Genomic DNA, 22,602 nt, shown 5'->3' with positions numbered 1-22,602 from the left:
TGCTTTGCTGCTATCTTTCACCAGTATTTGAAAAACCTGTCAGTGACGCGTAGAACTGGGCTGTTTGACAAGTGCAGGCCACACCTCTGCTTCACAGCTGGAATGAAGCCCAGTCTGTGTGAAACTTCAGATGAAGGCTGTAGTAAGCAGCTCTTCGCAGCCAGACGTCTGGGGGTTCTTCTGCTTTTCTTTTTGGGCAGGTTTTCTTTTGAGACAACGGGCCATTTTTTTCCCATGTTCCATGGGGTGCTGCGGGGCTCAGTTCCACCCAGAGTGCTGCCTTTTCTGGCAGCTGTACTTTTCCAAAGAAAAGAGAGAAAGGAGAGTGGATTTTATCACTGTCAGGTAAGACAAGTTGTAGCGCTGCCTTTAGGACAGTATTCCTTAGCAGATCTGTTTGGCAATGACTTATTGCTACTGCATGTGTATGAAACTACTCCTGTAGTGATCACAGGAAATTTATAACTGAGGGAAATTTTTGGCTAACGCTAATGGAGATTCCAAATTTGTTACTAAGTCTGTGTTCTGAGTGAAACAATGCAGGCATTGATCTCTTGGTTCCTCAGGTTCAGGGGAACACGTGGCTATCTTTGTAGGGGGGAACTCCAGCATGTCAGTCTCCTCATCAGTAGAGATAAAAGGGTTCTTATGTGTTTTCTTGTGAAATATCCTTGATTGCCTTTTCCTTCCTTTTTATTGTCTACTTTATCTCACCAGGCTTTATACTTTGTGGTAGACAAGGATTAACGATGACTTAAACCGTCCATTCATAATGCAGTACAACCACATTAGATAAGTGGTTACAATGGTTTGTCCTTCAACTGATTTTTATTTATCATTCTATTGTATAAAATGGAATGCCTAATAACCTGAGTTTTGAATTGCACTCAGCTGTTTGAGAAGGAGCCTTTGCCCAGACAGTCTTATCTGTCGTCATGTTATCTGCCTCTCCTACTATAAATCTGGAACTTAAAATTGAGGTGACCACTGAATGTAACAGGATGGTTTGCTGTCTGTATGCCACTGCGCTCTACCATTTGCTTTGTGATGAAAATGATTGTTGCTGATTTGAGGAGTGTTATTTATTTAGTAATAAAATAGCAAAGTCATATTGGCTTATAAGTTTAAAAAAAAAAACAAAACTACTTAATAGTGAGCAACGAGGAGGGAAGTAGATCAGCATTTGGCTTTGGAGAATTCAGTATAATCAAATCTCTTTTAAGAAATTTTGCAGAGTTCAGCGTAGAATATTTGTGGGCCCTGCACCTAAGATAACCTGTTTTACAGTCCCTTGCTGCTGCATCAGCGTCTTCAGTTTAGGTGAAGAGTCCAGACAGTGTTTAAGCATGAGAACTCAGTCTTGTACCCTCACATAAGGATTTCAAGTTTTTTGCAGTCTCTTGAGCTCTGAGGAAGGGGTGATTTTGAAAAATCATTAAACTGTAAATTAGAAATTGGCTGCTTGCACGTGTCATGTACATAGGAACATTGTCATCTACACTGATGTAGACAAAATTGTAGTTGTCATTGAATTTCTACATACATTTCTTGCCTATCTCTTCCAAGATGTGTTTGGATTGACCTTATCCAATACTTATGCTTCATTGCTATGTAAGTTCATTTTACAATATGTTACAGCATTGCTACACCTTGGCTAAAAAATAATAATGGAAGGTGAAATAGGAGGTTATGGCATACTGATAGCAGAGCTTTGAGAGAGCAAGAAGATATCTGCTGCATTATGTGCCTTTAAATCATGATCCGGGTGAGGGAATTGTATCCTCAGTGATGTAATTGTTGGCTACAAATAAATGGTTGTTAGAGACCTTTGGAAGGGACTTCTGAACTTGTGACTATGTTGACAGATGGTGTGCAGTAAAACAAGCCATGTTCTATCTTTGTGGAGTTCTGTGCTTCCTCTGCTGGTAATATTTGAATTCAAGGTGATAAACTGTGTTAGTGAAGATTGCTTTGGCAGCAGTGAGGATGTGATCATGTAGCTTTGCTTCTCAATAATCTTGAAGAGTTTTGGCACCCTGCAGGGAATCAGTGAGAGTAACCTATGGAATCTTGTATTCCTTGCTGTAGTCCTTTCTGTAGCTTGAGGAGGCAGAAAGGAGAGCAGACTTTGCCTGAGAAATTGCTCTGTGGTTGGGAATAAATAAATGTGATTAGGAAAGGCTTAAAAATGAAGAAAAAGCATCTGAGGAGCAGAACTTGGGATAAAATTAGAAGTCACATCTTACTGCCAGAAGGAGATGTGGGAAGGCAACATCTTGAACATATTGATGTTGCAAATGAAAGCTCTCTGATGGTAATAGGCAAATAAGCTCACGTTATGTTATTAAGTTTTATTTGGCACTTGACTATGAAGAATCTTAGGCTATGCATATGACTTTTATCCTTGGTGCTCTTAGTGGATGTCACTCAGAGAAAAGAAATTCAGTATAGTAAGTATGTCTTGGATTTTCTGTATTGCTCAAACCCTTTTTTGCAAAAGCTACTAAATATCTTAAGGTGGTAAGAAATAAGGGAAAGTGCACAATTAGGCAACTGTCTAACGAGTACAGTACAATTCATTAGTTGGGGAACATTCAAGAACAGTTTAACAGTTGAAGGTTCATTATTTATTTTTATATCCTAATCAGTGATACCAAAGGCTAACATTTTTATATAACAGTTTGCACTCTGTAGCATTTTGTTGTAAGCAAAGATGCTAGCAAATATAGTTGTCAATGAATGCTTAGTTTTTCTGAAATTGAACTCTGTGGTCTCAAGTTTACCCTGTAGAAAAGGTAAGTGCAGATCTAGTGACTGCTTGTGGAAAATGTATTAAGAATAGAAAGATTTTTTTAGCTGGCTGTTGTTATGGTTGGATTCATATTGTAATTGAATGGCATTATTCATGTCATTCCGTTTATGAACCTTATGCTATTGTTTTTGTCCAATCTCTGCACCATATCCTTCCAAGCCATTTTCTTTCATCTTCCCCTGCCATTCACCCACTTCTTCATGATCTTCTAGGATTTGGTCAGGTTTATATTCTTCCTCATATCTAGTCCTTTAGAAACTAACGTTACCTGCTAAAAATAGTTGTATGGATGCTTTCCCGAAAAAGGATTACATTTTGATCAATGCTGGTAAAGTAATGTGCATTTTAAAAGCGTTGATACCAGTAACAATTCTGAATGAGTAGGAATTTGAGGTTTGTTCTTCCTTCTTGCTCAAGCTGCTATGAAGTTTGTTTCTACAAAGAAGTGTCTTTTTCTTCCTTATTGTTAACACGTGCTTTCTACGTACTCAGACAATGCTATTAAGATTCTTGCCACGTCTGCTATTACTCAAGCATGCGTGTATCCTTGGCAAGCCCTCTTAACAAACTAGTCAAGTCATTATTAAAATTACTTGAGGAGTTCCAGTTTCGTTTTATCCTTCAGCAGGAATGAGCTAATGAAGTAAATAAAAATCTACCTATAATTAGAGGAAACCCTAAATCAGGGACTTATTTTCTGAAATGTGTGAGGAGTTACCTTAAGACATTGGTCATTACCATGCTGAAAGGGAATTGAGTTTCCTTCTAGCCTCCTATAGCCTTCCTCCAGGACACTTAAAACACTTTATATATTCCCAAACTGAGTCATTAATTGTTTATTTTTGTTTGACTTTTCTGGTCCTTTTCTCTAAATTGTCATTAGTGTGGTTACAGAGTAGGTATTGTAATTGAGGTACATGCTGAGCCGTGTTCTTCCTGTCTTTTCAGTGGGAGAAGCACCCTTACTACAACCTAACAGTAAAAGTCCTCAGAGCGAGAAACATCAAGGGTACAGATCTGTGTGAGTATCTGGTAAAGGTATTAAGAAAACAGATTCTTTGTTCAGTAGTCATCTGTAACACAGGTATTATTGTTATGGGTTCTTTTTACATACACACTGTATTGCCTTGGCATCTACACAAAGGTTTCTATTGTAAAGCTCCAGCTATATTTTAAGGCTTAATCTGAGGCCAAGATACAGATTAACACCGTTGCTTTGTGGAACAAAATCAGGTGAGTCCTGGTAACGTTTTGCTTCCTGCTTTTTTTTTCTACACTAACTGTTGTGGTCTACCCAGCATTCTTTGAGTTCAGCACTCAGGTTACGGGAAATGTTACCCTTTCCATTGCTGAACTGTCTTCCTGCACCTGGAAGATGCAATTTGCACTTAAATAAATAATTGGAAGCTATAATTTGTTAGTATCTTTTTCTTTCATTTGTCTGTTTATTTTGTTTGCACTGTTCTGTCATTCATCTAAATGGCAGTCACCAATATGTTTTGGGAATCAGCTGGCTGGAAAGCAGTTGGTAGTAAAAGGTCTGGGAGTCCTGGTGGGAGCCAAGTTGAGCAGGTGTCAGCTTCGTGCCCTTGCCACTAAGAGGGCTAATGGTATCCTTAGCTGTATTAGCAGATGCCAGCAGGTCAAGAGCATGATCCTGCCACTGTACTCAGTACTGGTGAAGCCACACTGGAGCGTTAGCTCCAATGCTGCACTGCACAGTCTGCTGTGAGAGTGATGATAATATTGAAGTCTAGTGAAGGGCTACTAAAACTGATGGACTGGAGCATCTTTCTCATGAGAGTCTGAGGGAGCTGGCAGAGAAGGCTCAGGGTGATCTTATCATTGTGTACAAGTATCTGAAAGGAGAGTGTAAGGAAGATGGAGCAGGACTCTTTTCAGTGGTTCCCAGAGACAGGACAAAGAGGCCATGGGCACGAGCAAATACATGTTCCATCTGAACATAAGGAAAGGCTTTTTTTTTTTTTTTTTTTTTTGTAACTGAGAGTAACTGAGCACTGTCACGGGTTATACAGAGAGCCTTTGAAATCTCCATCCTTTATGGTATTCAACACTGAAGATGGTCTTAGCAACCTTCTTATCTAAGAGACCTTGCTTGAGCAGAGGATGGAAAAGATGACTTCAAAGATCCCTCTCAACCTCAATCTTTCAGTGGTTCTTTGAAAGAATGTAGCTATGTGACTGAAACAAGACAAATAACATGGTCAGGTAGGAGTTGTGGAAAGCTCAAAATGAAATAGCTGAAAAGGAGTTATATTAACTCCTATTATATCTGCATTGTTCCTTCATGTAGTACCACTACTGGATTCTTGGTGCAAAGCAAGACTTGAAAAATTATATCATAATGTAATAATACAATATATCATATTAAATTAAAGTTATATTTCATAGGGTAAATTCAGAGCAAATTAACAGAAGGAAGTTTTTAATGGGTCGTATTAATTTAACAGGATTTAAGGATTTCCTTGCAACAGCAAGGAAATGATTTTGCTTTGGTTCTGGTATCAACACTCCTTTTCTGAAAATAAATTAAAAGCTTTGTAGTTTGGATGAACCAGGAAGAGAAATACTGACATTGAACATTCAATTTACTGCTGTTCAGAGCTGTAAGCTTCAAGGCATTTGCACTACAAGCCCCATCTTGATTTTGCAAGTTTTTTTTTTCTGACACAATGCAATCTAGAAAGAGAAGAGCTCATGGGAAAGGGCATGTTTGAGTAACAATTTTGTTGCATCTCTGAACTCTCTGCTCTAGTGTCGAAGGCAGACTGCTACGTGGAACTGAAACTGCCCACTGCATCTCCCCATGTCTCCCGAACTCAGGTTGTTGACAACTCTGATAACCCAGAGTGGAACGAAACATTCCAGTATCGAATCCACAGTGCTGTCAAGGTAAGGAACGTACTTGGTGGAGCTGGTTGAATCATCTGTGATTGTGTGTTGGCTTGCTTTAATACTTCATTCAAAATCAAGGAATCTTCATTACCTTCAAAAGCAGAGGGAGGTGTAAGTTGATGGTTTTCTTCAGTGGTACCAAAAGCTATAATGGCAACCACCATCTTTTGCAAATAGCAGCCAGAATTTGCCTTAAATTACTTTGTGATAAAACTCAAGAAAGGGAAGTTAGGACAGTGTCTGAAGCTGATGGAAATTTCCTGATAATGCAAATTTTCAAGGGTTGTTTCTACTTCCACATTGTAGCTCTTGCCTTCTTTTAGCTCTGCTCACCTTACACTGACTATTGTTTAGGACTCCAAGTCAAATCACTCTGCCACTTATTTCACTGTGTCAAGTCTAGGAATGATTTCCTATGATCAGGAAAAGCAAAAATCTTAATATAGGCAGTCCTGCTGTCTGAGCCAAACAAAGCTTCCAGACTGTCAGCACTTATTCTCAAAGTAGACTCTAATGACAGAGGGAAGGAAACAGTTTTTAAAGTATTGGTTTTAGCATGACTGCCAAATAGAAGCTTTGTGCTTAGTTATTCTGTAAGTCCTGCTGGAAGTGGCAAATTCCTTTCAGAGAAGGCAAAGGGATGGGGTACTGATTAATGCATAAAATGTCTATTGTTTACAGCTACTGAAGTTCATGGAAGTGGCTCTCTGTCTTCACTTGAGCTGTTTGTTTCTGTTTGGTTTTAGAACATTTTGGAATTGACCCTCTACGACAAGGATGTCCTAGTCAGTGATGAACTCACTTCCATTGTCTTTGACGTAGGAGGCATGAAGCCGGATCAGCCCCTGCTGCGCACTTTCAAGTTGAACCCACAGGTTAGTCCTCAGCTCTTCCCCAGTCAGCTCTGAATAGCTGCTGTTCACATTACTGAGGTGAGGCAGTGTGTGCTTGTTTATTTGTCTGTTGTAGAAGCCAGAAGGGGAAAATATATTGACAGATGATGGTATTATAAATGGTCTTACTGTCATCTGAGATTTTTTTTTTTTTTAAATAAAAATAAAAAATTGGGGGTTCCACAGTCTTTGGGGTGCCCAGCTAAATAAAATTTGGGATGGGTGCTGTTTTAACGAAGATATGGCGTTGAAACGCCTTTGTAGGTTTTGAACTGTTTCTTAACATGCATAAGGGGCAGAAGCTAGGCTTAAAATGAACTGAATTTACAGCAATCCTTTTGTGAACTGCAGACTACCTTATTTGTTTGATCATCATCAGTTTGCAGTAAAGTTTATTGCTTCAAAGGTTACTTCTGTGTTTAGTAACTGAGAAGCTTATATACAGGATTATGTACAATTACATTTAATTTCTACTTCATAGGGATGAAGTTGGTGCCTATGAGCTGCTCTCAGTCCCTATGGGCTTGTTTATGGCCTTGCAATAAGACAGCTTGTTTCACATAACTGAAGTCATGTCACCAACCTGAACACTTTTGACACTGCTTCAAACACATTCCTATAATAGGCCTAGATCACAGGTTTCTTGAAAAATCTGTTGGTACAATCAGGAGTAGACTGGTATACAGTTAGTCAGTTAGAATCATACAATGGCTTCAGTTGGAACAGGACTTAAAGATCATCTAGTTCCAACCCCCTCGTCATTGAGAGATTGTCACAGGCCCTCTGAATGATTTATGATCACAGGTATCTTACTAAAACCCTTGTTCCCACCGTTTGCTGAACGATTAAAAGGTAAACTTGATCAGTAATAGTGGAACTGGAAGCAACTTCAGTGAAAGAGAATTGTTCAAATTGACTTCTACTCAGCTATTTTGAATGCTGATCTTGATCAACACTTTAGTGGATATTGCTGAGTCAAAGTCTCCTGAGGATGCTGTTTTTAGAGGTGGAACTGCAGTAGTACTTAAGCTGGATAAGTCATTTTTGGTGGAGTAATGGATCTGAGAGCCAACACTCATTTATGCCATGCTCACACATCTATGTTTAACATAAGAAAAGCCTGGGAGGACAAGTATGTTTAAAAGAGCAGCAAGAAAAAAAAAAAAAAACATTGTCTGTAAAAGCAAAAAAATGAAAGCTTGTCTTGGTTGTATTCAAGTTTAAGAGTCACGCTTCTATTTTTAAAGGATAATGAAGAATTGGACGTAGAGTTCTATTTGGAGAAATGGTGAGTCTTACCTAAACAGCTTAATGAACCTGTACTCTTGAGAGGTGATTTCTGTTGCTTTTTGTGTGCAGCATAGACTTGTCCATATAAAAGCTAATGCACAGTACTTCTCTGTGGTGCTTAAGCTGATCACCAGTGGCTGACAGCAAATGTCCTAAAAGTTCAGCCGCCGAAATTTGTGGAAACCAAAGAGGAAATAAAACAAAATTGACTTTATGAGAATAGCAGCACTGCAAAGGAAGGTACATCAACTTTTTTTTTTTTTTTTTTTTTTTTTTTTTTTTTTTTTTCCCCATGAGCTAAATCAGTTAGGATTGAAAAGTTTGCATTCTTAAAGTATACAAGTCATATTGCAAGGATAGACGTGTGGCAGTGTATCTAATCTCAGCTTATGTTTAGGTTTTCAAATAATAACATGCGTATAGTGGTAGAGGAATTTCTCCTTTAGTAATTTCTTGTGTTGCTCTGTCACAGAAAATAGTGTCAGTCTAGTTTGCTTAGATCTCTTGCATCCAAGGACCTTCTTTTCCTACTTTTTATCTAGATAGACAGTTTGAAACATAGGATAATGCAAACTAAAATCAAAACTTATTTGCATTAAATCTCTTCCTTTCACAGCTCAGATGCTCCTACAGAGGTATTGACCAATGGAGTACTTGTGGTGAGTACACAGAAGTCAGTTATATATGTACTGAGATTTATACCTGATGGTATTTACTAGTAAAAGAATTGTTCAGAATTGAAACCCTGCATTCAAATAACTCGTATTGTCTCCAGCACTTCCCTCTGGTTTTGAGTTTCATGTTTCAGTTTTTGAAACTTTAAACCAACTCATTGGGGTGGTTTGTTTTGTTTTGTTTTGTTTTTTTCCTCCCCCATGAGACTATTTAAAAGACATAAAGGTGTTTTTGGAAGGCTGGTGAATCCTGTGGATGGTCCTGAGTTTTCTAGCCTAGATGCTGGCTGGGTATAGTCTTCCTCCTTAACATTTCTAGGATTTTTTTTCAGTGCCATTTTTAAGTAGGTGAAAAGCTTTGTGCTATTTTTCTGTTCTCTTGGGGAAAATAGGCTAAAAAAAATATGGTATATTATACATTAAAAATACCTCTCTTTTCCCCAAAGGAAAGAGGCTCAAATGATGATTTATATATTGTTTTTTTAAGTAAAGAAAAAGAAAGAAATAAATAAAGAGTTTTAACCATTTTTCAGGGAAAAAAAATGCTGGTTTGTAGTAGTACGATTCTGCAGAACAGTTCACAGTAAGGAGCCCCTTATATTCATACTTACCTCAGCAAATCAGTCCTCTGTTCAAGCTGTGGAGGAATTTCCTATCTTTGTGAGCAGCTATGCCCAACTAAATATCTCATTGGCTGTTCTAGAAGGGAAGCTGATGACTGATTGGTGTGAGAGACTAAGTTTCTTGAGGATGTGGATCATCTAGTACAGAAAGTCATGGCTGAATTTATGAACTGATTTCTAGGACCTGAACAGGTTCTGAGCGTGTACTCACATGTGCATTAAAAAAAAAAAAAAAAAAAAAAAAAAAAAAAGAGGAGGAGAAAGAAAAGGTGAACTTGTACATATGAAGTGCAGGTCACAGAAAACAAAGACAAAAGTACAATATAATAAGAAGAAAACAAAAAAGAACTGGAAGAGGAAGAATTTTGGTTCTGAAATGAACAAATAATCTGTTTCTGTTGAAACTACACTTGCTTTTTCTTTGGAAAATTAGTGTAATCCCTAATGTCTTTTTTTATATGTTGCATTTGTAAACCTGATTCCTGCTATAGTAGATGGATTAAGCTTCAACTAGAAAGTGAACTCAGACCTTGTAACCAGAGCTGATTTCTTCTTTTTGTAGGTTCATCCTTGTTTGTCGCTCCAAGGCACCCTCAACAAAGAGGGAAAAACGAAAGAGAAACAGCAAGGTATGATTGCCTGCAGGGTTTAAGGATGTTTCTTCCATGGGAGAGAGGGAACACTTGATACTGTCTGTATAGTGCATTCTTACTTACTGATTACAAAATTGACATTTAAATTAATTTAGTATTGGAAATAAAAGCTGAGTAATGTTGTGTTTCTGCCATTGGGTGTCTTATGAGGGAAACTTGAGTCTTTGCTTGTGTTTTCCTAGTCTCAACCATGTTTAATTTGGAACATTTAAATAAATGGATTCTGTAGTCTAAACTTCTTATTTTAACTCATAGGTAACTGTGAGGTCAAGCTGTCTGTTCCAGGGGCGTATCAGAAGCAGCTGTGTATTCCTTGGAGTCTGGACAATGAGGAGGAATGTGGAACCTCCTTTGTCTTTCACGTGGACAAAGAAATCCATCCAGAACTACAAGTGGAACTGGAACACACCATACCTTTCCTACAGGTAAGAAGCTGTGCTGACTGCTAGAAAGTTCATACGCACTTTCAAGTAAATTCACCCTGAAACCAGCATCTCCAGTCCACGAAAAAGCCTTTAAACATAGATTCAATATCCTCAATTTCACCATGGACCTTCAGATGTCAAGGGATGTCAGTTTTAGATATATTTTTCGAGAATGTACAGATGTCAAAAGCAGTCATATTGTTAATGATTTTTCTGGAGAGCTCAAAAGGCATTTTGTTTTATATTAGGATGGAATGAACCCTGATGTTGAAAAGCATTCTACAGTTCTAGGACAGGGGACTGTGCCACTTAATTCCCTTCCTATTGGAAAAAAAATTGATAAAGTTGTTCCTCTGGGAGAGGTAATGTGAACGATTTCTATATATATATATATTTTTAAACATATTTCAGGTGTTGCTCTTCTCCTATAGGCATTTTGAAAGTTAATTGAATGTGATTCTTAGGAGTGCTGTTTTCTTGTAGCTCAAGAATGATATAGCAAGCTCAGTGAAGCTCTTTTTAAAATATATTTTCATGATTGGGTCTTGCAAAAACAAAGTCAAAGGGAATGACTGAAATATCAGAGGAAGAGAAAAGCAAGAGGCTCGTGGAAGAGTGAACGTGCTCAGAGAGCAGAGTGAAAATGTTTGTTTGCTGTGGAGATTGCTGAAAATGTCTGAAACAGATAAAAATGTTCCACAGATGTAGTTTTGTGGTTGAGAATGCTGTTCCTGCTAGTATCTGGTGGCAATGCTGATGTAATAACTTATAGTTAGTAGTACCATCTATGAAGTTGTTATCAATTGCACAATTTGTTCTGTTTTTACAGAAAGAAAGTTTGGATATAAGTTTGAAAGCTGTAGAGAGGTGAGTGGGAACTTCAGTGATATCTCAAATGAGGAAAGAGCTTTATTTTCATGGAAAAGGTGTGTGCCTGCTGCTCTGGGAAGTGCCACTGTCTCAGCGCATCTCTTGAGACAGATTAAAGAAAAAATCTTGGCTGTTTTTCTTTTGGCATCTGTGATTATTCTTTTTGAAGGTACTTTCTCAGACACTGGTTTCAATCCTGCTGTAACTGGGGCAAACTTTTCTGTTTCCTAACTTAAACACATGAAATATGGTTAGCTGGTGTTTTAAATATTATATAACTTTGATAGCTGCAGATAATTCCCAGAATATACATGGTGCTGTGCTGACAATTAGGAGAGGAACAGCTCAGTGTGTGAAGATCTTGGATGGGTGCAGGGTGTCCAGACATTTGTTTTAAAGTTACAATCTCTTTATGCCCTCCTTCATGTTAATACCGTGATCTCAGTTGCCCCTTATATAATCTTCCTTCAACCACTGAGAATTTTTCCTTCCTTTCTGTGAAATTCCCAAAGCATAGTCTGAACGATTGCTTGACACAAATATTGTAATTGGACATTAAGGAAGAAATACAGCAGAGAGGTGTTTCATTTTTAATTCCAAACAATCTTGTTAAAAATAGCGAGTCTTACATATTACAGACAGCTTTTCATGTGATAGTCATCTAATAGTGTAATCCAGTGATTCAGATCACCACTTAGAATATAATTTCAGAAATCACTTTTCCTTGGAAATTACAAACCTTTGAAAACTTTGTGTGTGTTTTTGTTTTTTGTTTTTGTTTGGTTTTAAATTTTATTTTAGCACTTGGGATCTAGATGTACGACTGGGTTTTGACCTCTGCAAAGAGGAGAGAGAATTTGTGGACAAAAGGAAGAAAATTGTTTCTGAAGCACTGAAGAAGACTCTTAACTTAAAGCAGTCCCCCCAGAGAGATGAGGTATTGAGCACAGTGGGAAACTGATAAAAATCCTTTGTGTTTGGCTGGTAGTTAGTGAGGTATGTAGGATTCTTTGCCTGTAAACAACATGTGGCTTACACTTACCATGAGAGATCCCTGCAATGTCTCAGTTCTGAAGTCTCAAATCTTGTATTTCTGAAATTCTGAAGGACGTGTGTGCTTTTGACAAACTTGAAATTTCTGAATGCATGCATTTCCTTTAGCCGAGCTCTTGTGTCTTGGGCTTTGGTTTCTCATGGGAAAGTCAATTTCAGAGTTGCATAATTGAATCTTGGCACAGCAGAGCTGCTTCCAAATTGCTTATTTAGTGACGGTGCTATTTCTAGGTAACCTGATGCATTGTCCTGTGAACTGTAGGTGCTCCTATGAGAAGCAGTGCCTTTTTTTTTGTTTTGTTCTAGTGTGTGTATTCTGTGGCATGCAAGTGAATGTGCAGTAATATACATAACAACTTCAGTAAGTCACTGTTGGCTGGAATTGCTGCTGTTTTTTATAATAAACAATGCATTTAAATTACCAAATAGAGAAAGTGCTGATTGAAATCAAACCTGAAATTAATGTAAGTAGATATTATGTTTTTTACACAGCATTAATTCTGTTTAACTGGTGATTTGCTGGCAATTCAAAAGCCTGTGATTGACTCCTGTGTTTGCTGGCTGCAGGTTCCAGTTGTAGCAGTCCTGGGGTCTGGAGGTGGGATGAGAGCACTGACATCATTCTACGGAAGCCTAGCTGGCCTTCAGCAGCTGGGCCTTCTGGATGCTGCAATGTATCTGAGTGGAATTTCTGGCTCTACTTGGTAAGTTGTGTGCAGTGCTGATTCCAGAAAGCTTGTTCAGTATGTTAGTGTTTATGCAGTAAATTAGTCTAGAACTGTATCTTTGCCATCTGTAGACAATGAAGTTAAATGTTTCATCAGATCTCACCTGAGAGTTCTATTATCAATCCTAAAGTCATTCTAAAATCTATTACTGCTTTTGACCCATACGGGCTATTGGCTATATTTATGAATCTACTCTTTTGCAAGCATGGCAATTGAATATTTGAACTTATTACCTTGATAAAGCTGCTGTGTATTCCCTCAGAAGCTTCATTTCAAAAGATTTCCCTATTTGCTTGCAAGATTTGCTTGGAAGATAACAAAGATGCTTCAAGTCTGGAAACACATCTGTGCAGACCACTATGTTGCTACTTTCCAAAATGGTATATGCAGCTGAGTGCGGGAATAGTGCTGGCTGTAGCAGTCTGGAGCAGTGTGCTGAGGTGTCAGACATGGTTAGAATGTTTCAGTAAATCAGTTCTTAGAGTACATAGTGAAACAATCCTTTGTATCAGTACACATTGTTTTCATGAAATGATTTCACCGAGGAGTTGTGCAACCTGACGATATAATCCCCCCTTTCAGCACTTTGTGCAACCTGACAATAAAATATTCCCTTGTAGAGCTTTGTGCATTAACTCTGATTTATGTGGTATTCTTGCACTAACCTCATGATCTGGTCTGTGCCTTTTGATTCAAAGCCAGACTGTGAAACAGATTTAGTTATCTGCTAATCAAGCACACAAACCAGTTTCTCATTTTAATGAGACCTATGTTCTGATGAAGTTTATAGCCTCAATTGCTATATGCAGTAGCAGCCTTGCTGTCTGCTAGTTGTCAGGGTTTTCAGCATGTCTTAAAGCATGAAGATCCATTATTTCTGTCTCTTGATGATCTTTTATCTTTTAGCTTGACTTCTCGAGCCAAGGAGTAAGTATTACTCACAGGAGTAATATAATATCTAGCTAAAATTCTTTGCTTATGTAAAGGCCATTTTTACCAATGATATTTAATGTAAATATTTTCAGGTGTTTATCAACATTATATCAAGACCCTAACTGGTCTCAGAAGGACCTTCAAGATGCAATTAGCAGAGCTCAGAGGGCTGTGTCCAGCAGCAAAGGAGGAGCGTTCTCCCCAGAACGACTGAAATATTATTTCCAGGAGTTGAGTGCAGTGGAGAGTAGTGGACGGAAAGCTTCCTTCACAGATTTGTGGGGCCTTATTGTGGAGTATTTCTTACAACAGAAGGTAAAAGAGTTTGTTTGGACGTGCACTATTGCTTGACTTCTAGTTGGGACCTTTGCAGACCTGTATATTAAGTGTCAAGAAATTAGATACTCTCCAGCTTTGTAGGCTGATCTGGAATAGGCAGTACTGTAGAATAAACATAAGGAGTACTTGCTTCTGTCTGCCTCAGTTTTTCTAGCACTTTTCTTGGTAAAGGATTTTGTAGCTTTAAATATTAGTGCTGTAGAAGAATGGAGTGTATGTTTGGAATAACTTGTTAAATTAATAGCTTTTGTATTCAACATATTGTCTGAAAGAATGTTGATGTTGGTTTTACAGAACTATATCACTATGCAATATTTATTATACTAACTGAAATCAGAGGAGTAATTAGCTTGTTGATAACACCTGACATTCTAAATATTCTGTCAAAACCTAACCATGTGCGCAGATGGAAGGAGGAAAGGGGACTTTGAATTAGCAGTATTGTTTGATGCTAAGAAACAGCTTCAAATTATTTAAGTGTGAGGACAGAATTTATCTTACTTAGTGTGTTTCTTCTTCCTTGCTGTAACCAGGAAGATCCATCAAAACTGTCTGATCAGCAAGAAGCAGTGAAATGGGCCCAGAACCCTTATCCTATCTATGCAGCTGTCAATGTGAGACCCAACATTAGCAGTGGTGACTTTGCAGGTATGAACATGGCAGCTTTATTTTGGCTTGCTGAAGTCCATAAATTCAGTTCACCTGTGCTGCTCCAGTCCTAGTCACTTACAATTTTTAAATATGAGGCAGTAATTGCGTGTAGATGTAAAGAGACAGGGACACCAGTGCTTGTGTACACCAGCATACCATTATTGATCTTTTATTTTTTCACTGCTATTTTGTTCTGGAGAAGAAATGTATATACGTGAAGAAAAATTTTAAAGCAGAACTTGAAGGACAATGAATTTCACTTGTAAATATTTATGGAAGGCTTTCAAGTGTGAGGGTCATTTCAATGTGCAGACAACTCAGGAAGCCTAACACGGGGTCAACAGAAATCTGAAATTAGTACTTTAAAAGTTGATGGTAAGTAGTGAGCAGAGCTCGCTAGCAGCAGCAGAGCTGAGAAAAGTGAACTAGCTTCCCTTAGATGTGATGAAAAAGATTTAGGGTAGAGTTGAAATAGGTAGGATATTTTTCTAGTAACAAAGTTAAGAGCAAAATATTTTGTTTGTTTTTTTCCTAGAAGCCAGGAAGAAAGAAGGTTGTATTTAGTCAACAAAAGTCTGGACAAGAGTTTATATTAATGATTTTTATCTAAAATAGAGGCTCCCTGGAAAGAGTGACAGGAAATCCACAATGATAGTAAAAGAAGTGGAGGTAGATTCCTTTCTGCCCCCTTCCCCCCTCCTCGTATGAGCATTAATTTCAGCAGTGAAGTGTTTGCATGTAAGCTTACTTTGAGGTGAGCAAGTCCTCATTGTTCTGTTGACTCTTTCTTAGAATGGTGTGAGTTTACTCCCTATGAAGTTGGGTTTCGCAAATACGGGGCTTTTGTCCGAACAGAAGACTTTGACAGTGAGTTCTTCATGGGAAGGCTCATCCAGAAACATCCAGAGCCTAGAATTTGTTTTCTACAAGGTATGAACTTACAGCAGTAGGACTTTTAGGACTCATCAACTTTTAAATTTTGATCTCTTCAGATCCCAGAATCTGAAGAGGGGAAAAAAAATGTCAAGTTCTTCTCCACAGGTTTAGGCACTGTTTTATAGTATTATAGTCATATATTCCTACATGTGTAAAAAGATTCTTTAAAAAGCCAATAGTATACCATTGCTTTTATAGTCATGCCTTGTAGGAGCTAATGTTTTCTGCTGTAATATGCTACTTCATTCCATTAACTTCATTTCTGTTCCTTACCTATGAATTTTTTTAATGGGTGATACCTGTTCGACAGAAAATTGTTCGCTTTCTGTCAACTTTATATGTTAGATATATATATATGTTATTAAAAACGTATCTTAAGCTTGCTTGGGTAGAATACTTTTCAGAACTGAACAGGATGAAGTATTCAGAGTGTTAGTTTAATGTTTGGTGATAAACTGAGAGCAAACATGTTGCTGAACAGGATGTATGTGGTAAGTAGAGATCCTTTCCCACAGATAAAGTGAAATTCTTGTGGGAATAAACTACTGTAGATGAAAATCGAGGGCCGGGCATGGTGTGGTTGGTCAGGGAGGGCTACTGCTTTCCTCAAAGTTGAAGTGAATTATCCTGTGCTTCCAAGTATTTTCATCTGACATAATGTTCTTTTCCAATGTTGCCCTTGGAAAAATACTCAAGGTTTCTTGACACTGCATACTTGCCTGTAAGTGTTGTGGTGCTATCTTCCTAAGGCTAGTGCCTGGGTGTGCCTGAGTAACAAATCAATTCAATCATGATATGCTCCTTATAAGTTCAGTGCAGGAGATGAGGCAAAATCAGAATCAGAAATGCAGCTGTTAGTGAATTTGATTCACATAGGTCTTGGTGTTAGGCAAGGCTCTCCAACTCCCCTGTGTTGTGATCATAGATGTCCTTACAGGCTTTGCGTTGAAGGACTATACCCTATTTGAAGCATCCTCCTTGAAGATTTCTACAGGCAGGCAGTGACAATCTATACACAGATATTATTTTATTGGAATCAGTCAGGAACATGAAGATTGTGAATTTTTTATAACGTGTTTTTGTCTGAGTTGGGGAAAAAAAAAAACAACTGAAAAAAAAGAAAGAAATAGAAGTAAAGCTAATGTGCCAGAAGTATTTTCTTTCCGTAACTTTGGAACACAATAGTAGTAGCTTGAAGCTGGAATTTTTCTTTTGGTTCAAAAGATCTTTAGGCCCTGCAAAGCTTTTAAAGCTTTATTCAAGCTGCTGCTTCATTCAGACATTCTCATGTTGCTGATACACAGAACTTCTTTGCCCATTCAGTCTGTCTTGGAGTCTGCTCTGGATACCTTGGTGATCTTTCTCAGTAGTTTTGCATAGGAAACTAGGCACTAAGTCTCTTACAGCTCAGCACATCTCTCTACCCAATCTGCTATTGATCCTAACTGTCAAAAACTTGTCTAGATCTTTTCATTTTCTTTGCATCTTTTTTCATATAAGAGCTTCTCTTCCATGGAAGTTTCTGTATTTACAGAATAGTGGGGGTCAAATGGCAGCCCTCTGCACGACAGGTAGCAGTTGAGCTACAAGCCTTTTACAAGCCTTTTTGCACCAGAAAAAAGCGTTTAATTATTGAAGTACGATTCATTTCTCCTGCAGGAATGTGGGGCAGTGCCTTTGCTGCAAGCTTAGATGATATCTGCTTAAAAGTGGTTGGTATAGGACTGAGCTTTCTAGATCCGTTCAAAGATGTTATCAAAGTCATAGGTAAGAACACTCTTTAAAATTGTTGGATTTTTCTGAAGATTCCTGATTTTGAAGTGACTTTGAAAAGTAATGTGACTCAAAAATATATTACATGTTGTTTTGAAGACTAACATTTCCTTTTGTTCCATGTATTAATCCATACTGTCACATATGGAGATTAATGGTAGTTTTCTTGTTTACTTTTTTTTTTTTTTTCTATTTTTAATTTAATTTAATTTTTTTTTTAACATGAACCTGACTATAAACTTTGTCTAGTTCTGGGAGATGTCTTGAGCATGTTTTGCAATTCAGGGGGTCTTAATCATGAGAAGAGAAAGCCAAAAGCTGTACAGCTACAACAGAACAGATGTGAAGAGGCGAAAAATAAGTTTCCAGTTCACGTCTTAGCTTGATTTATTTATATATCTATATATTTACTAACATTGAGTAAGCTGGTTGTACATTTGTGTTCTCCATTTGTACGATAACTCCCTAGTAGTGTAAAGGAAACTTATTAAAAGCTGAGAGATGTTCAGGTGTGTTTTTATAACTCCATACTGAATAGTGGCAGGAGAGATTTTTTTTTTCCTCTTTGCATTGTTTAGCTTCTGTAACTATAAATGTGACTGTTGCTGTCTTACGAGACAGAAGTTGTTGTCACTTGCTAACAAGAGTTTTTGTGTGGATTTGAAATTAAAATGGACAGTGATTTGTGTAATTCCCTTTAAATATGATGAGTAAATATCCAAACTATAGAAAATACAGCTGATTTAAATTTAATTACAATACTTTTTAATTAAAACACAAAGTCAGCCTTAGGACAACTGGTTAAACTTTGTAGAAAAGAGGTCTGATTGAAATGATGAAGCTGCGTGAGCATTTGCTATGTATTCTATACCCTTTGTGACTTCTGTAGATGACTGCAGAAGATTTCATTTCCGAGATCCAACACGGCTGAAGACTCGCTTGATTGTACCTGGGGGCCCCCTGTTGCAAATCTTCCAGGATTTCTTCAAGTCCCGGGTCACGTGTGGAGAGACCTTCAACTTCATGCACGGGTTATATCTTCATAAAGATTATGTTAAAATCAAGGAATTTGTGGTTTGGAGAGGTAAATGAACCTGTATATGTCTGGAATGTAAAATAGTATGTTAATGTTCTGTAACAAGCAATGTTACAGAGTGTAAAAAGATTGACTTTGTCCCACTGGAGTCAAGGAATTTAGCCCTTTTAATGTCAAAACAGAGATTTGATCCACTGTGTATATTCTGATGTATGAGGCAAGCTCATTATCAGATTTTTATGACCAACCTCAGTACATGTTATAATGTGTTTTTTTCTTACAGCCCTAGCATGATCTATGTTGTTTGTAGTCAGCAGTGCGTAACAAAGCATTATAGTTACTTTTGTTACTTGGAGTGTCTTACAGGCACTCATCTGGATGCGTTTCCCAACCAGCTGAGCCCCATGGAGGAGAACTTATATTTAGTGGATGGTGGCTTTTCTATCAACTCTCCCTTTCCACTGGTACTTCAACCAGAGAGGGATGTGGATGTTATTTTGTCATTCAATTTTTCCTGGGAAGCTCCATTTGAGGTAAGAGACACAGCACTATTATAGGAAGATAAGAGTGCAGAATCATGTTCACGATGATAGCAGATCAGTTGATGTTGAATGCAAACGCTGATGAAAGACTGCGTTAAAATGAATCCTCACCACTTTAAAATATTGTTGTACCATGCTTTTTACTCTCAATATCACGAGGAGATTGGAAATGACAACTCTGATTCCATTCAGAAGCTTATCATGTTACCTAGAATATTTGTTTACTTCGTAAGATTCTTGTTGCAGTTGGGGACTTTCTTCATGCAAGTGAGTTTTTCTATACATATTTAATTTTTAAGTGCAGAGAAGTTATATATACTTAGAGTAGTAAAACATAAAAACAGTTTCAACAAACTGTTGATGTTTGGTAACGCTTTTTAGTTCTGTACTTCTTCTGTATCACCAGCCAGAGAAATTGATTTGTGCAGTCTTACGGTGGATTTCTGTCACTTGTTTTGTGAAAGAGCCTCCCTCTTTGAGGATTCTAGTTACAGACACAGTGGTTGGCTAGTATTCTATCAGAGTGACACTTGTTTTTGACAACAGGTTTTAGAGCTGACTCAGCAATATTGTGAGGAGCGGGAAATACCTTTTCCAAAAATCAAAGTGAGTGAGGAAGATGAGAAGAAGCCCAAAGAATGCTATGTGTTTGTGGACAATGATAATCCGAAGGCTCCCATTGTTCTCCACTTCCCATTGGTGAATGACACCTTCCAGAAATACAAAAGTCCAGGTAAGGAGCTTTGCCTTCAGCTTCCAATGACTTTGGATCATAAAGGAGCTGAAATCCTAGAGGAAGAAAGTGTTTCTTTCTTTAGGGAAAGAATTGTGGTTCAACTGAGAAATCGACTGTGACATCCTCCTCACATGAAACGTAAGTCTATTATGGCTGACGTATTGTTTTTTCTTGCTGCAGGAGTTAAACGTGAATCAGAAGATGAGAAATCCTTTGGTGACTTTGTAATTGAGACAAAAGATTCTCCTTACCGTACGCTAAATTTCACCTTCGAGCCATATGATTTCAGCAGGTTAGTGGAAGTGAATCGCTACAATGTTCTAAACAGTAGCGACACTCTCTTCAAAACGCTGAACTTGGCTCTGCAAAGGAGAAAACTGAAGAATGTCATCAATACAGCCAACACATGAGAAGCTCCCATCACTGAGAATAAAGACAGACTGCAGTGTTCAAACTGGAAACTGTCCTTCTGAGAAGAGAGTAGAGAACGCGACACTGAAATTGTGCGACTGCAAAATTTCACTCCAGGTGTCATGGTCCTGGGAAAACCTGAGAGATAATGATGTTGTACAGAGCAACAGAGCATGTTGCTATGTTAAACGGGAAATAGAGATATGTTTATGTGGTGAAGAGTAGTTACCTAGCCCAGTTTCCTCATCTAACAGTGGCTGATGACTAGAGAAATCTAGGCAGATAGTGCCAGCATCTGGAGATAATCTTCAACGTTCCACTGTTTTGTGGATAAAGGATTTTTTGTCAAAGGTCTATGAAGAAAAACAGATTTCTTCCATACCTTTCTTGCTTTCTGAACCTCCATACAGTGTAATCATTTACATCATCTGGCCTTGAATTCCATTCATTATAACCATGCACTAAGAGAGAAAAAGTGTCCTTTTGCTTTCAACTTGCTACTGACTGATGCCTATGTATTTGAAAACATAGGAAGGAAGGCTGTTAGGAAGAGTCTGAGTTAGACTTATTTTTTTTCTTTATGCTTTCATACTTGTGCTTGCAATTCAGATAGACCTTTGCTCAGGGTATCTGTGTTTTCATGTTATAGAAACATTGTTGGTCAAGGTAGGAATGCTTTATAAATGTTAATAAATAAAATAACATCAGGTGGTGCTATGCTGAAGCATGGAATTGACCTCCCTTTGCAGAAAGCAAAATGATATAAAGGCTTATGAGCAGATATGGTTCTTGATTTCTTTTTTATATGTGTTCCTCTTTTAATAAATTTCACTTTTTATAACCTGCTTTTCATAATTATTCTTTTTAGTACTTGATATATATTCCCTTTTTATTTTGAAGAGTAAGCAGAATGTCAACATAGTAACACTGCATAGTTTCTTTTATTACTTCATTATAACTGATGCAGTCGGAATGGACCACAAGTCCATTTCTGGCTGGTCTGCACAGTAGTAGAAGACATCACTTCATTATAAAGCTTCTCTTTAGGGATGTGTGACTCAAATTCTTTTCTAAAAATAGGTCTTAATTTTTAGATGTTTTGAGCAGTGACTTCATTTGGGCAGTCAAACTTGATTGATATCTGGAAGGAAAAGTCCTTACAGCTTGCTTCCTTAAGCTGAAATAAAAGAAACAGCAGTTGAAATTGCTCTTTTTTAAAAATTATAGATGCTAGTAACCTATCTGCTTTGTAGGATTTGGACATCTTGAGTATACATTTGGTGATGTTTTATATATCTTTCCACACAGGATTTTCAAGTGTTCCTTCTCAGCTGCTTTTAAACCTCATGCCATGCCTTTGAATTTGTAGTGGGGTTGGAGTTTCCTGAGCTGGTTTTTCTTCTGATGTGAATCTGAATTCATGGCTTGATTGCTTGTACTTTCTTGCTTTTGAGGTTCTCTCCTAATAGGAGAGGATTTGATGCTGTGGGGGTGTGAGTACTTACATAGCAGGATATAGGTGGGAAGATGGAATGTTACCTGCAAAACTGGATCTGCTCAAATTTGCTAGCCATGTACAAAGGAGCCTTTTAAGGTACAGCTTCTCAGTAAGTTCTGCTACAGTAGCAGTGCTTCTCTGTTTTGAAAAGATGTGAGGTCTTGACAGTTCATTTTAATTTGCTACCTTGATGTATAAATAGCCACCTCTTTTGCAACTGTGTGTTATGGTAGAATTGTCCACAGACAAGTCAGTACACTTGCAGTGCTACATGTATTCTTCAGTCTTAAAAATGCCAGAAACTCACTTCCACTGAGAAACTGGAGGTGACAGCATTGGAAAGGTGAAGAATCACTGGAAGTTGTGCTAGTGAACTGAACTGACTCTCGCTTAGATCGCAATCTCTTCATTTTGTTGTCCCCACAGCAAAATTTCTATAAATAATTTTTTTAGAACTGGTTTAAAAGTTTTTGGGCTTTGATTTGAACTGAGTGAATTAACATGCTACTTATATGTGAATATCTTTGCCCCAGTCTTTTGCAATTCTTGGTTTTATTGCTAAGCTTACTTCCTGGTCTAAGGAATGTGATCATGTGTAGCCCCGTGCTGCTCCCTCCTTAGCCTGAAGATACAATTAAAGCACTGCTGTGAGGAGGCGACGTTCGTGTGATCTAAGGAGCAGATTAGTGCACTTGAAAACATCTATTTACCCATTCCAGTATTCATATGGATTATATCCAATATCTTCCTTCACTTCTAAACTCACTATCCTGATGAAACAGTGGCAGAGCTCAGCAAAGTTGCATAAAA

The 22,602-nt window shown here is 37.8% G+C and overlaps 1 protein-coding gene across 3 annotated transcripts; it reads left to right on the top strand.

Annotated features, from left to right (window-relative positions):
- Positions 1 to 129: 129 nt before the first annotated feature.
- On the top strand, positions 130 to 21,093 carry PLA2G4F (phospholipase A2 group IVF). Of its 3 annotated transcripts, XM_048949433.1 has the most exons (20): positions 130 to 345; positions 3,761 to 3,833; positions 5,589 to 5,725; positions 6,475 to 6,603; positions 7,869 to 7,909; positions 8,528 to 8,570; positions 9,771 to 9,837; positions 10,117 to 10,286; positions 10,535 to 10,648; positions 11,116 to 11,153; positions 11,958 to 12,093; positions 12,777 to 12,913; positions 13,963 to 14,185; positions 14,743 to 14,857; positions 15,653 to 15,790; positions 17,456 to 17,563; positions 18,459 to 18,653; positions 18,972 to 19,138; positions 19,694 to 19,880; positions 20,064 to 21,093. In XM_048949433.1, exons 1-20 carry the CDS (start codon positions 235 to 237, stop codon positions 20,291 to 20,293), a joined length of 2,559 nt encoding a protein of 852 aa, XP_048805390.1. In that variant the 5' UTR covers positions 130 to 234; the 3' UTR covers positions 20,294 to 21,093. The 3 variants fall into 3 exon arrangements, with proteins under 3 accessions (XP_048805390.1, XP_048805391.1, XP_048805392.1); XM_048949434.1 differs by lacking the exon at positions 10,535 to 10,648; XM_048949435.1 differs by lacking the exon at positions 20,064 to 21,093 and having other exon boundaries at positions 18,962 to 19,138; positions 19,694 to 19,805.
- Positions 21,094 to 22,602: the final 1,509 nt, after the last annotated feature.

Source organism: Lagopus muta, chromosome 6, assembly GCF_023343835.1.
Source record: "Lagopus muta isolate bLagMut1 chromosome 6, bLagMut1 primary, whole genome shotgun sequence".
Lineage (NCBI taxonomy): Eukaryota > Metazoa > Chordata > Aves > Galliformes > Phasianidae > Lagopus > Lagopus muta.
The sequence above is the reverse complement of the archived record's forward strand: the minus strand, read 5'-3'. Positions and strand labels throughout refer to the sequence as shown.

Coding starts and splice junctions, on each gene's coding strand:
- PLA2G4F (XM_048949433.1), top strand. CDS start 235: ATGTTCCATGGGGTGCTGCGGGGCTCAGTTCCACCCAGAGTGCTGCCT. Junction 7,910..8,527: donor GAGTTCTATTTGGAGAAATG/GTGAGTCTTACC, acceptor TTCCTTTCACAG/CTCAGATGCTCCTACAGAGG. Junction 19,139..19,693: donor CCTGGGAAGCTCCATTTGAG/GTAAGAGACACA, acceptor TTTTGACAACAG/GTTTTAGAGCTGACTCAGCA.